General features: G+C 38.1%; 1 protein-coding gene across 1 annotated transcript in view; it reads right to left on the bottom strand.

Annotated features, from left to right (window-relative positions):
• Window positions 1–15,658, bottom strand: part of LOC140163102 (reversion-inducing cysteine-rich protein with Kazal motifs-like) — an 80,689-nt gene that overhangs the window by 42,830 nt on the left and 22,201 nt on the right. Inside the window, 1 exon segment of the mRNA XM_072186479.1 lies at window positions 2,274–2,310. Within this exon segment, the coding sequence (XP_072042580.1) occupies window positions 2,274–2,310 (37 nt within the window).

Genomic DNA, 15,658 nt, shown 5'->3' with positions numbered 1-15,658 from the left:
GAAAATTGACTGAAAAGATTGTAGGCCCCTACAAGAATAAAATTGGCAGCCAGAAACCACAAAAATAAAGTAGGCAATTAATGAATGCTGATTTGAAGAAAAAAAAGCCCTCTGAAAAAAGTCCACTTTCAGTGTGAAGACAGGATAAAAATGTCCAAGAAGGTCCGAATTAGAAAAATTTACATTTGGAAGTCATTTTTATAAACTTCTAGAAGTTGAATCCAGCCCAATTTTTGTATCAGAAATCAGAATTGGAAATTATTTTTCTCTGTTATAAATTATCTGACATTGTATACATGCTTCAATACAGCGCAGAAAGTACATGTAATCAAATGTTCACTAGATAAAAGTCATGCCAACATGTAGTCTGTTTAAATAATTGACCCCTGACCCTAATCATGTCAATGATTGACAAGTAAAAGGCACGATAAGCCTACTTGACAGACATAATCAGGAAACCCATAGGTCTATAATACAGGACACATTGGTCTATAATACATAACACATTTATAACAGGTCTACAATACAACACAAGGAAATGTACAAAAGAAAGATGGCAGGGTTGTAGAATCATGTAGAAGAACCCTAAAACTAAACAACACTATTGTTTCACAACCTTATTAGAATTCATTTAACTTTTAATAATAGGGACTCTGGGTGGACTAGCGGTATAGTGGCTGATCATTTCTAACTTGGGTAGCAAACCACTGACCATAATTAATTTACTGGGACACATGGGGGGGTGCACCCTCAGTTACCAAAAAAAAATCAGGTCAGGGGTATCGAGACCCATGCCCCCCCCACTATTGAAAACCTGCGAACCCCACTGGGATGAACCAAGACCCCGACCCCCGTTCATCCGCGGGTATTCATGCTCGTCGAAAATTTCGCGAAATAAGGGGTGTTTTCAGATGAAGAAACGCACTGAAACACACAAAAAGGGGTGTTTTTTCAAACCACACATGTTCGCTGAAATTGAAAAAAAGGTATTTTTATCGAGCAGCCTACTCGTTTCTGCCAGAAAAGAGTACATCAGAAATATCGTTCGCGTTTTAGGGAAAATAGGGTATTTTCGAAGGGCAAATAATTCGCGAAATCGCTCAAAAAAGGGGTGTTTTTCCCTTAAAAACTTGTAAATGAGATGCAAAAGGGGTGTTTTTAAAGTTCACCGACAAGCATGAATACCATGGATGCACGGAGTGTGGGGGCAGGGACCAAGACCAACTGTGTGTAGTTTGTAAAACTAATCTCCCTGTCATCCTTGGCTAGTTGTCTCTAGGAGTTGTACTTAAATCCCCCCTAGATATGCTGCTGACAACATGGACCAACCCTGGGGCTTCAAATATTAGGCAATCCCAGCATGCATTGTGTTTTTGCACACATCAAAGTGACCAAGCTACCATTCCGATGAGATTAAGCCCAGGTCTTCAACAACCAGTTGCAAGCAGGCCATAGCCGCACCACTTTTTTTTTGAGACATTTACTATGTTTTTCTCTATAAAGACCTGAAACTGACCATTTGTGAAAAAAGAGCAAAATGTTTTAAAAAGGAGGAAAATGTCGCAAAATCATGATAAAAAGGCTCAAATTGGGCTGAAAATAACAAATAATGCATAAATTTCAGTTAAAAGAGGAAATCAGCTAAATAGAGGAAAAGTTTCAGGTCTGTCTATGGCCGCTCCACATTTTGATGGCCGCCCCACAATTTTCACCCTTGCTAGGGCCCTGTAGGTTCCCCTCTCACTCGGTTTACACTAAAAACATGAAAAATCAGCCTATTTTGATTTTGAGGTATATTTCAGCCTCCTGCCCTTCCCCCCGAATACCATCATTCCCAGGCATCATTCTCTTCATGAGTCACAATGATGAACTGAAATGGAATTCAAATCAACACTGCATTGCATTGTGGGATACCATCACTCATCCACAGGGTCACACTGATGACAACACAAACATGGGTCTGCAATAGACTGATATCAATCAGCTGCTCCCACTAATGGCAATTTTATCCCCCCTATCTCAGACATTCTATTTGTTGACTTTGACCATGCTTTTGACTGACAATAAAATCACTATCCCCCTAAAATGGCCTCATTGCCAATGTCAAAGTCTATAAACTTCCATTCAATACTCACAGCCCAAAATCTGAACTTGAGTTGTGGAGTATGAGTTTTTGTACCCAACACATTCAAAGGTTATTCTATGGATGTATGAATATATTGGGGTTAAAGACATTTGCCCTGCTAGATGAGCATGTTTTAATGTGTACTTACCAGGAGCTGATGAGTTCACACACTGCCAGAATGAATTCTGTAAAGATGAGATAAAAATGAGATAAAAATGTTATAAATTTACAACTTTATTTCCTCTTCAGTGATGTCAAAAATTCTCTTCTATTATCAAGCAGTTGGTTATCTGCAATAGCTGCCCTATGGACTTTTGACAATTTCTGCATTATTTTACACAATCTAAAAACCTGCAGTGACACCTGGCAGCTATTCGTGCACATCGTAGTGTGACAGGATCTGATCTTATCCAATCAGGGCAAGGCAGTCAGTGGGTAACTCTAAAGGAGATCAGGATCTATATCAATGCGATCCCACTGGGATCCGTATCCAGGAAATGATCATGTAGTGAGCGTGTTTCTTGTAAGTGCATTACAGCACGTTTTTCGGAGATGCCATGTGCGTGTAGGGTACTCATGACGCAATCCGGTCTATGCCCTTAAGAAGAGATCAAACTGAAATGTATTCCAGTAGTTCGCATTAATGCAAATCCCACTTCCCATTGTGAACTGCCAGAGATGACCCAAATATAGTGGCCAAAAATATTCAATTTATGATTGAATTTTTTATCGTAAGGGATATTATATGCTAGTATGTGACACAATCTGATCTGATCAAAGATGTCAATTTGAATTGAAATAGGTATATGGACCTGTAGGCAAAAATAGGGAGAAAAGAAGCAATAAAATGCAGAATATTGGCATTGTAAAAACTTTTCAAACCAATAGCATACTTACTGTACAGGCTAATAATGATAGATAGCCAAATTTTCAAAATTGCCTCTCGTTTGGCTTGGTAGGATCAGAGCATATCACCATACTCCTTAATTTTGAATTTATGCATCTCTTTACTTTTTACCCATCCAACCCCCCCTGGCATGAGTCATTGACTTGTCATCAAATCATACAGAAAACAACACAAGTGATCATCTGATGAAAAAATCATCTCAAAAGATGGGAAATATCTTTCATCCAAAATAGCTAATTGCTGATGCCCTCAATTGTCTCAAGGAGTATCACTTTTCAACTCATCAGAGTGCAGGAATACTAAAAGTCATAAGAGTGCAGGAATACTAAAAGTATGAATTTTTAAAGGATGAATATTTCATATTTGAATAAGTTTATATCAGGGGTAATGGGTCGCTAGTTCAAAACTGTACAGTGGCTTGCCTAGGAGTGGCTTAGGGGACTTCAGCGCCCGGTTAATTAGCCTATTTTGGTACATTCAACCATTCAGCCCCCCCCCTCACCACGGTTGCTCGAACCTTTTTAACAAATGCAAGGGTTAGAGAATAGGTTATGAGGGTATCACCTTCCCCCCCCCCTCCAACAAATTTTGTTGCTCTCTTTTTATGACGAAATATCATCATCCAATTCCGGGAAAAAAAGCGGTAAAAAAAAGAACATACAATCATTAAAAAACGAAAAACTTAACATCCCTGCATACAAGCAACATAAGAAAGTACATGAACATTAATGTACCATCAAAAATGTCAAAATTCTGCTGCTAACAGAAGAAGTCTCATCTTTGTACACCCTTGTTCCTCTGATGAATAAAATGATGAGGTATCAATTACACTACGGATCATGCCCCTCAACGACTCTAAATCAAAATGCCGCACTCGGGATATGATGAGAGGGCAGATTGTAATTTGAGAATATTACAGCGACTTTTATACTCTTCTTCATCTGTCAGTATGATTAATGCACGATATGATGATTGGATTCAAATTTGGGAAAATGACAGATAATGATGGATAATTATTTTTCTTTTTTACTGCATTTAGGTGAGCTTATATTGCCCTTGTTAATTATTTTTGAAGAAAGTTTCTTTTGTGGCAAATTTGTGAGGTTATCAATTAATGTGCTATTGCAGTTAAAATCCATACACCCCCTATGGAAGACATGAGCTTAATCTCCGATACAGGGAGTGTGAATTTCAAATGGAGTCACATCCCATTTGAAATTCACACTCCTTGTGTCAGAGATTAAGATATGTATAGGGGTATGGATCTCAACTGGAGTAGCCCAATGTCATACTGGCTAAGTCATTTTTTGCAAAAATTGACAATACCTCACTTTACAGCCAGTTTTTGATGTCATCAAAATTCACTAGAATTGGTAAATTTTAGAATTTAAGGTGGTACAACACCCCATGACTATTTTTGCATATTTCTCCAAAACTAATAACACACTGGTAACAAAAGTTATGATATCATAGGGGCACGGAATCCAGTTACTACACTGGAATTTCAGTGACTCAAGAAGACAAGCGGTACGTATTTATGATAAGAAAAGAGGTACCGCTAGAATGTACCTCATTTCTTAACACATAATGAACCACTTGTCTTAAAATCACTGAAATTTTAGTGAAGTAATTGGATTCCTTGCCCCTATAATATACATAACTTTTGTTACCAGTGCAGTGTATAGTTATCTTTTGAGAAAAATGTGTATGAAGAATGGAAAACGGAAAACTTGCCACCTTATGTTGACATAATGAACATCAGAACACAAATTTTGCTGCTAATAGAAAAAGTTTTAATAAAGAAGTATAAAATTCCCTGTCAAAATTCCCACACTGTGCATTAAATACAAACATGTGATGCGATCAAGGGGAATTAGTCTAATAAATATCATTAACATTGATTTTGGGTCATTAGCAAAAAATCCAGGAAGGGATACTCGGTATAAATGACCATGATGTGCCGCAAACATGGGTCGCATTTGTAAATTTTAAGTTGTAAAAACTCTGATATTTGTGTTAAATTTGGCCGAAAAGATCAACACAGATGTTAAAGATTTTTTAAAAAGTACAATATTTATATAGTGTTTATTCTCATAATACTTACATTTTTTTTAAAGTGACTTTATTTTCCACCAATAGTAGGATTGTGCAAAAATTTTAAGATTCTAAGCAGATGGTTATCATATGCATTCTGTATTTTTGCTCAACAACTAGCAAATTTCAATCATTTCACATGACATATACATTTTCCCAAAACTCTGCATTTGGAATAATAATAATCCCCCATATTGACAGTTGATATGGAAACTGATTGCATTTGATAAGACTTTGTACATTTGTATTAACAAAAGAGAAGAAAAACATAGCTTGGAGGGATACAATAATTTGTCTGATTCAACATGGCATTAAGTGATATGTATTGACATGTATGGGCTGCATGATTCACCAGGCAGTTACATTATATCATTGTGTGTATGAAATGGGGACTTGATCAGGAGTGAGTGTGTTAAGTTTGATTTAAACTCCACATCGCAGCATGATGCGATGCTTTTAAAACATCACAGCATTGCAGGATGAAATTATAAAGTACATTTTAATTTCATCACGAGATGCTGCGATGGTTTAAAAGCATGTGGGGTCTGCATCTCCGCTTTTATGATCATTCTGTTCCTATCTTGTTGTTTTAATCAACATAGGCGTAGATCCGGGGGGCATTAATCCCCCCCAATATTTTGCCGGGGGGATGGTCCATGCAATCATCCCCCCAATGTTGATGCCTGATAATGGGTTTCTGACCAAATTAACCTCATATTTGCCCATTTTAGCCCCAACAAGTGCACATTTCCGTGCGCTTCACGCACATTTATTCTGCTTTAGTACACCATATCTCATTAGCTTCAAAATAGCAAATTTTTTCGCGCGCTTCACGCACATTGTACTATAACCTTATTCTATCCCCAAAAGGTGCTGGATTGACTAAACTTCAAGAATTTTTCCCAACTCCATCCCCTCCCCCCAATGTTAAAAAAGAAATATACGCCACTGTTAATGAAATTGCTGACAATGTCAATGGGACAACTTCTGGTGTAAATGATGTCAGAATGTGTCCTCGGTTGACTGAAAAGAAAGGTGTGGGGATGGATGTTTGGATAGCAATACACAATGTCCGCGGTTGGGAGTGAACACACACAGGGGGTGGGGGTGTGTGTACAGTATATTTATATGCAGGAGGGTGTGTGTATTTTTAGCTTGAACTTCAAGTTGCACTTGAGTACATGCATGCACTGATGATAGTCAATTGAACTATTTTTTCTCCAAAAGCAAATATTAATAATACTTTTTTCCCCACAAGCAGAATGTTAAAGTCGTGCGTCATGAATTGGGGTATAGGAAAAGGTGGAGGCGTTACATTTTTTCATTTTATTCGGGACCTTTTTGTCCCAGATCTCAAGAATGGAGAGGGGTACTGAGCTAGTTTTGGTCTCATTTTGTTGCTAATTTATCTAGCTAAAATTGTGGAAAGTAAAAACTTCACACTGTATATACTTTTTGAGATATTGCAATTCAAACGATGCAGAGTCAGGGGTGGAGGTGCCTACGGTTGAGGTGCCTATGGTTGAGGCATGTGTTAAAGTATAGGGAATATTGATTTTTCATGCCTCCCGAATTTATTTTTTACTGCAACTTTGTAACCCAGCAAGGTATTGAGATGGATTATGTACCATTGTTTTGGTATTGATGTCTAGTTTACAATTTGACCAGTTTTACTCCAAGCTAGGTTAATTTGTTGTAAGTGTGCTGCATTCTGTGTCATGGGTTCTAGGCTTTTCCTATACGTTACTGTGTTAACTATTCATTTATGCTCCGAAATGTTCTGAAGGTCATATTTCTTGAAGGAGTTACTCCACTGCTGTAAAAGTTTACATTTTTTGGATGGAAATTTGATGAGGAATTCAAATATGCCACTGGTTTTTGTGTGAGGCATGAAGGAAAAAAGTTGTGATTGAAAATGTAATAAAAATCATAAAAATTATGTACGACTTTTGAACACCCTGTATCTCAGTTAGGCAACATAACTCATCTGTACAAGTTTGCTTTTTTTGAAAGCCTACAATGTTATTAGCACATCTAAAAAGGTTTTAGCAGAACAGGTGTTTATGTTAGTAAATAAGAGAGGAACAAAATAGTATACTTTTTGAACCAAAATTCAACTTATCCACCCTAAGCTTTACAGTGATATATAATTTTATAGGGTTTTGATGAACAGTTTGTGAATTAGATCAGTTTAAGTACAAAAACATGTAAATTGTTCAATTTTTTAGTATGTAACGCATTTGGCCCCCAATTCATGGCGCACAACCTAAATTATTCCCATCAAAACCCATTACTTACCACAAAACATATTTATCAAATATTCAAATACAATTAATAACACCTAATAATATTTTGTCTTCTTCTCGTTCTGTACAGAGAGACACCTAGCAGCAAAACCACCACCTCAAAAGAATTATCACACTTAAATATTGATATCTGCTAAGTACAATTTTAAACACCCTTTGAGATCGCATATAAAAATATTAAGGCTATTATAATAGACAAATTTGCTAAATCTTTCATATGCAGTTTATGATGGAAATGTCCCCTCTGGCTCATAGAGAAATTGGTCCAATGAGCGAGGACCTTCTTTTTAAAATACATGTAGTGTACTATTAATATTATCATATACATGAGTATCTGTTTTATTATGTGAGATAATTTTTCATCAGGGGCATAGCCAGCTTTCTGAGCTTTTCGGGGGCTCAGACAAAATAAATTGCAGTTGCATAATACATGTACAACACATATTATACCAGAGAGAGACTGTACGTGTCTTCAAGCTTCCAAAAAAGGGTTTATTGGGACAAATGTGTGCACGCAAAAAAAATGGTATTATAAATAATACTCCCATGATCGGGGTGAAAAGGGCTTTATGTGACAATGGGGTGAATTTTGCCTTAGTCCTCCAGATTTTCTCTTTCATTTTTTGTAAGAGGGACACTTTTTTGTTTCATTTTTGTCATTTTGCCCAGTATTTAGCCAGTTGATAAAAACAGTTCCATATGGTCTGACTACAGAAGCCAGGATAGGGAGTCAGAATGTTTTTCAGTTCTAAATGTTGTATAATCCCATCCCATTTAGGATCAGAGTATCTTGTAACTAGATGTAATTTAATTTTTTTTCATTTTGTGCAAAGCAAGTCTGGAGTTTCCAAATTGGAAACTCCAGACTGTATGCAGTACATAGTAAAGGAACAAAAGCTGGGGGGGTCATGAGGTGCTGCTGATATGAAGTCCATGGACCATTCACTAAACCAATTATTCAAAAAAATTCAACCCATTGATATCCAAAAATTTAACACCAAAATTCAAACATTTTTAATACAGTGAAGCAAAATTTGGCTATTTTCCAAAGAAAATTAAGAACATTTTGAAAAAAAAAAAAAAGATCCATATCAAAATTGCCTTATAAAAAGGGGTCATGTGATATGTTTGGTCTTACCAAAAAATAGTGAAAGGACACCTTGCAGATAATATGAAATTTGAAAGGCAACTTTATTTCCTACCCACCCATTTCCTACCCAGATTTTCACCATGATTATTTTATTTTAAAGAAATTTTTTAAAGATACCGTAGAATTCGCCTAGAAGCATATATGCCTCTAAACGAGGTTTTTTTTAACGAAAGATATGAAAGGCCAATACCCTTCTCAAAAACATTGCAATAGATTGGTCTTACAAATATACATGTTTGTACAGCCGCCTTTATCAGCAGGGTTCAGTTTTTGCCGAGAAAGTGGCAGAAACTGGCAAAAACCTGTTTTTGCCAGTTTTTGCCTGGTTTAAACTGGCAAAAATGGCAAAAACTGGCAAAAACTCACATACAGTCACTCAAATATTAAAAAGTAACACAGAAAGCTCATAAACAGTAACACAAAACTTTTAATGGATCATTAAACATATTTTTTGTCTCATCAAGTCCTTAAAATGAAAAAGTTTTGAATTTGAAATATGATACATTTTGGTTTTATGCACTTGAGCAATGAAAACGCATGCCTTTAATTTCTTAATAAGTTACTTATAATTACAAAATCTGGCCTTGTTACACTCAGGAAATTATTTTTGTAACTTAATAATTTGTTTTGAGATGAAAAAACTGAACTATAAATCACTTTTTTAGTTTTTGCCATTTTTGCCGGCAAAAACTGGCAAAAACTGTTTTTGCCAAGCGGTTAAAACCGCGGTTTAAACCACGGTTTTTTCCACCTGCGGCAAAAACCTGCGAACCCTGTTTATCAGTAATATAGTTGTTCAAACTCTAAATAAAGTTTTTGTTGAGAGTGTCTGCCTCTTGTCTCTTGTGTCAAAAAAACCTCGTTTAGAGGCATATATATGCTTGTAGACGGAATTTTACGGTATGGGCCTATAACAAAATTAATTTGATGCCTTTTCCAGGAAAGCAGCAAATACTTGTTTCTTTCTTGTTGCTCTTTAAAAAAATGACCCAAGGAGTATGATAAAACTTGTTAAGGGGGTGCATTGTCATGAACATATTCGCTCATACCCAGGGTTGTAGCCACGCCGGTCTTTGCCGGTCGGGGGTAGCTGGCACGGCTAGGTGTCGGGACTAAAAATTAAAAATTAAAAAAAAAAGATTTATTCATCATAAAAAGAGTAAAAAACCAAAAAATTCTTGGGGGGTATCCTATCCTATTCCCTGATCCCTCATGTTCACTAAAAAGATTGTGCCCCGAGCCAGCACTCTAATTTGATAGTGAAATTAGCCCGCTCTCAACTTGGTCTAGCTACAGCCCTGCTCATACCACCATACTTTTTCAGAGATGCGGGCAAAGGGGGAAAGACACTTTAAAGGGCAGGTCAAAACTGATCTAAAAAAGTACAAAAAGTAAAACTCAAGGCGACAAGCATCCCATAGGATGGACAAGAGGGGAGCAAGACTTGTGTGTGGGGGGGGCAGCTTCCACCCCTCTTAAATACATCCCTGCTGCTAGATGATGCTCATCATAATTAGGCCTTAAGGATCGGTAGGTCGATCCTTTTTTTTTCCCATGGGTTCATCCTCCATTTTGAAAATGCTAGTATTGACGAATGCTTGATCATTTTACGATTTTAAAAAAATGTGTTTTTTGGACTGAATTTAAATGGAAATACTTCTTGTTTTTAATCAAATATGCATTTAATAAATAAAATAAATGAATTACAAATATAAAATGTCCTTGATACTGTAAAAGTGATTGAAAAAAAAAACGACCCAAGATTTCTAATTTTTGGATCGGTCTCTGAGGGCAACCAAACATAATTGTTTTTGGCCTAATTGTCACAGGCATGTATCTTCCATTCAACTAAAAGTACAACCTATAAGTTAAACTCCCTGTGCCTCACTTCCATTGTTTACATAAGCCACAGACCCCATATCACCTGAAGAAAACCCAAGTTCAATTTTCTTCAAGTGCATGCAGGCTAAATTGTCAAATCAAAATGCTAATGTGAGCCAGCAATTGATGCCTACACTGCCAGCAAAAAGTGTCTCACTCCCAGTCGATGACTTCAGTAAACCCCTATTCCACACTCAGCTCAACATTTGACCCGTAGTTGTGGAGTATGAGTTTTTGTACCCAAAACATCCAGAGGTCATTTTATGTCTGTACCAGCATATTGGGGTGAAAGAACTGTGCCATAATAATGAGTCTGTGTGAAATCCTAGAAACTTATCCTTCTATAAAAGACATGGCAAAGAATGAAAGAGGAGTTTATACCGAAGTGCCTGCTGCACCTGGAGGGTGCGTAACCTTAGCTACCGAATAACCATCTGTTTGCAGATGAAAATGATGGATCCATTTTTTGCAGACATTTAGTTACAAAATTAACAAATTTTTCCCATTTTTAGTGAAAAATTTCAAAATATTTGCATAAAAACACATTGAAATGATTAGCATCAGGTCTAGCAATGGTTTAGCAGTTCTTGATATGCCCGGTGGGGTCACTCCCTGGCAGGGGGGACGCATAGGACCGTTACCACAAGTACAAATTACCCCCTTTCGCAGTCGACTTCAAGGACAAATCATGAAATTTTACCCCCTTTTTTACTCCAAAACAAGGACAAAATGGTACTCTGAAACATCCCTATTTTTTATAGATTCCGAGGACACATTTGCAATTTTGACCCTATTTCAACATTTCAAGGAAGGGATTTTTAGGCCTACTAGAGTACCTGCAGCTGTGAGGGCACTGTAGCTGTACGTGAGAGCACCACCAGCATCAGATAGTGATATGACCTTTGACCTCGGTTGACCTCAATTGTATCTCGGGCATGTATTCCCCTCGTATCAAGGATTCCACCCACCAAGTTTGAGCCCGATTGGACAAAGTTTGAAATTTGACCCCTGCGTAATGACCTTTGACCTCGCTTGACCTCAATTTTATTTCGGGCATATATTCCCCTCGTATCAAGGATTCCACCCACCAAGTTTGAGCCTGATCGGACAAAGTTTGAAATTTGACCCCTCCGTAATGACCTTTGACCTAGGTTGACCTTGATTTTATTTCGGGCATGTAATGCCCTCGTATCAAGGATTCCACCCACCAATTTTGAGCCCGATCGGACAAAGTTTGAAATTTGACCCCTCCGTAATGACCTTTGACCTCGGTTGACCTCGATTTTATTTCACGCATTATATTCCCCTTGTATCAAGGATCCCACCCACCAAATTTGGGCCCGATCGGACAAAGTTGAAAAATTTGACCTTTGACCTTGACCTCCGATGACCTTTCAAACCACCCCATAAACGTGGAATGCCCGATACCTATCTATATCCGAAATATCGAACGATGCGTCGAAGCCGCGAAACGCATAGCCGGATAGACAGACAGACAGAGCTCATTATTTTATTAGTATAGACTAGTGCACCTGCAGCTGTGAGAGCCCTGATGCTGTGAGAGCACTGGCTGACCTCAATTTTGTTTGCGCATATATATTCCCCTTGTATCGAGGATGCCACCCACCAAGTTTGAGCCCGATAGGACAAAGTTTGAAATCCATGACCTTTGACCTCGGATGACCTCCATATAATGTTTTTCATGCTCCCCTCATATAAAGGATTCCACCTACCAAGTTTGAGCCCTATCGGACAAAGTTTGAAATTTGACCCCTCCGTAATGACCTTTGCCCTCGGTTGACCTCGATTTTATTTCGCCCCTATATTCCCCTTGTATCAAGGGTCCCACCCACCAAATTTGGGCCCGATCGGACAAAGTTTGAAAATTTGACCTTTGACCTTGACCTCCGATGACCTTCAAAACCACACGGTCAACATGCTTTTCCGCACCTACCCATGTCCCAAATATCGGATCGATGCGTCGCAGCACGGGCGGAACGATAGCCGGACAGACAGACAGATAGACAGACAGAGACCGCTTATTATTTTAGTAGATAGTAGATAGTAGATGAATGTTTTTTTTTCAGTAATTAACAAGGGCATCACAGAATTCAAGTGTACCCCTTGCATATAAATCAGAACCAAGAACAATATTGATCACGGGATGAGTACAAAGTAGGAAACCAAATTTATTCCTGTGATTTTTTTATCTGGCCACAGGATCAGGAGAAAATAATAAGAACCCCTTTTTTTCAATTTCGCAGACATTTGTGCAATAAAACACCCCTATTTTTCCAATTTCACGGACAATTTTGTCCGTGGACATGCCCTAAAAATGACCCCTTTTTCCTTGATTTTGGTAACGATCGTGCGGTCAGTATTGCAAGTTGTGTGACCCCACCGGGTTGATATGTCACAATATTTTGAAGGCCATGATAAACAGGCCTAGGGGCTCAATTCAATATTTTGAGGGAATTATTTCTCACAATTTCATTTGATGAGAATATTAAGCACAGATACTCAGAATCAACTGATAAACTGCTACATGCAGAGAAGCTGGGCAATATTTGAGGAGAATTAATTTTGATTCTCGATCGTACTCCATGAATTTGGAAGAATTGTAGCAAGAAGCCTTTCTCTAATTCTTGTTTAATGTGTAGTCCTGCTGTGGTAGAATTGGTTAAGTTAAGTATGCTGAATTCTGCAGGCTGGTGTAAGGTATTAATATAAGGAAGGCATATTGCATGCTTTGTGGATCTTGTTACTGTAGTCCTTCTGCCATGGACCTTTTCAGCTGCACTTGTGAACTTTGTATCTACAATCTTGTGTATAATTTGGTTGAACACTTGATGCATGTGAATAGTGGGAAATAATAAAATTATAGTTGAAGATTTTATGCAAGTAATATTCGGTAGCTAGCACTATCATCTGCCACTCCATTCAGTCCCGGGGTACTCAGTACAAATGACCATACGGGACGTGCATAAACATGGGTAGCATTTTCAGCCTTCTGGTATATCAATGACCCCTTTTTCAAAGCCTATTTTGGTATATGAATGGGTCCTTTTTCAAAATTTTCTCAAATTTTTCGGAAAACAGCCCAATTTTTCCTTAATCTAGCCAAAATTTTCACAATTTTCCCAAAATTTTGGGAAAATTTGTAAAAACTAAGACAATTTGGGGTAAATTCGGCCGAAAATTTTGACTTTTGGTATATCAATGGGTCCAAATTTCTTGAAAAATTGGTATATTTATGGGTCTACTTCCAAAATCTCAGCGGCACGTCCCTACCAAAACCAAACTTGAGTACCCCCCCGGGCATTCAGTATGTTCAGCACTCAACATTGTTGAAGGTGAGCATTCAAATACATTAAATGGCCCCACAAATTTGAGTGCTAGTGAGGCACAGTTGCCCGTTGCTGCAGTGGCGGTGCCAGGAATTTTTTTCGGGGGGGGGGCATTGGGGAGGAGTTGGGGGACAAAGTGAACTTCAGGTTCAGGGGGGCAAAATCAGTTTTTACTGGAGGGGCAACAGGGGGGCAAGAGTTCTGACTGGTTTTGTCCCCCCTCAACCCCCTCCCCCGTGACACACCACTTAGTTTCTGACTGGTGGCTACATGTATGCATGATAAGCCTATCACCATGCACCCTCAGTTACTAAGGTGCATATTACAACTGGTGTACAAGGCAAACTTTTCGGGGCAAACTTTTTAAATGGCACAAATAATGTTACTTTTGGTCTGAAGTATGCCTAAAAGGGAATAAGGGAGATACACCATACAAACTTCCACCACTGCTGCAGCATCAACCAAATACCAATCACCCAAGTACACAATAACCACATACCCTACAGTGATAAATCAATGTACAAACCAAGTCCCACTCAGAAGGACTACCTTTGCCAAATGTGCTCAACCTTCAACTTGGCAGTAGCGTAGCCAGCACTTTTTCTGAGGGTGTGCAAAGAGAGGGCAAGCCAACTTTTAAGGGGGGACACACATTGACAAAAATGGGCTAAAAAGAACAAAAATATAAAAAAGGCTAAAAACCTTACATATCAGGGCTGTTAGCATCTCACAGGGGACAAGAGGGGGAAAGACTTCTCACAGGGGGAGCAGCTGCCCTCCACCCACATGGCAAAGCCACTGCAACTTGGCTCTGATGAGTGCTTTGGGTAATCTCATCTATCAGGCCACAGTTCTTTTTGAATATGTGGGCTTTTGGGGGGTTTCCTCCTACATGTACATTTATTTTAGCTTTTAATCAAATTTCAAATTTCACAGAATATGTATAATAGGCCTGCACCACAGAAAATGTTAGCTGAGATTCAAACCCAAACTTCTATAATTTAAAGAAAAGAGTAAACGAGTCAAGTAATGGTCCTGAATGCAACCAATAAGCTTATAACCACCGTGCAGATGAAACTGATATCACCACAAACAATACACCAGTGTAAATAATATATTGGCAGTGAGCTCTCTAACAAGAGAACCGTCCCTTCAGCCTCACCAGCCCTAATGACATCATTCAAATGACATAGTTCAGAGACCTACATTCAACAAGCAAAGCTCAAATTTTGACCTTAAGTTGTTGGACATGAGTTTTTGTACCCACCACATCCAAAGGTCATTCTTTGAGTGTAGATGCATACTGGAGTTAAGGAACTGTGTGTCCTAGAGATTGTCATGTTTGAGATCCTATAGTGCTTTCGGTGTGCCGACACGCCGTGTCTAATTGAAACACCCTTAAAAGAACAAAGCAATTGTAAAAGATTATCAAAGGAATTCTATATCAGTTTCTTGGGTCGTTTCTTAATTTTTACCCATTTTTTTTTTTTTTTGGACAATTATGAAGTTTTGATTACAAAGCAATATTTGTCCCTCCATTGTGATATATTTTATTCATTAAACTTGATGACCTAGAACTGAGATGGGTCAAATCTATAGGGATTCCAATTATAGTTTTAAGTGTCTGAGTGTGGAACTGTGGATCAACAATTAGAGATTTAGAGTCAAATCTAAGTTTACTTACACTTTAAAAGTTATTGCTTGGCACTGTAAAGTGTGCTGAGGCTTGTGGATCAATGTCTAGGCATTGTGCCTGTGTGTAGAGCACTATAAATCACTGCGCTTTTTTTTTTAAAGTGAGATCGATAAAAGTCACACAAGTTCCTAAAAGTTAAACAGTGGACTGTT

Source organism: Amphiura filiformis, chromosome 10 (assembly GCF_039555335.1).
Source record: "Amphiura filiformis chromosome 10, Afil_fr2py, whole genome shotgun sequence".
Lineage (NCBI taxonomy): Eukaryota > Metazoa > Echinodermata > Ophiuroidea > Amphilepidida > Amphiuridae > Amphiura > Amphiura filiformis.
The sequence above is the reverse complement of the archived record's forward strand: the minus strand, read 5'-3'. Positions and strand labels throughout refer to the sequence as shown.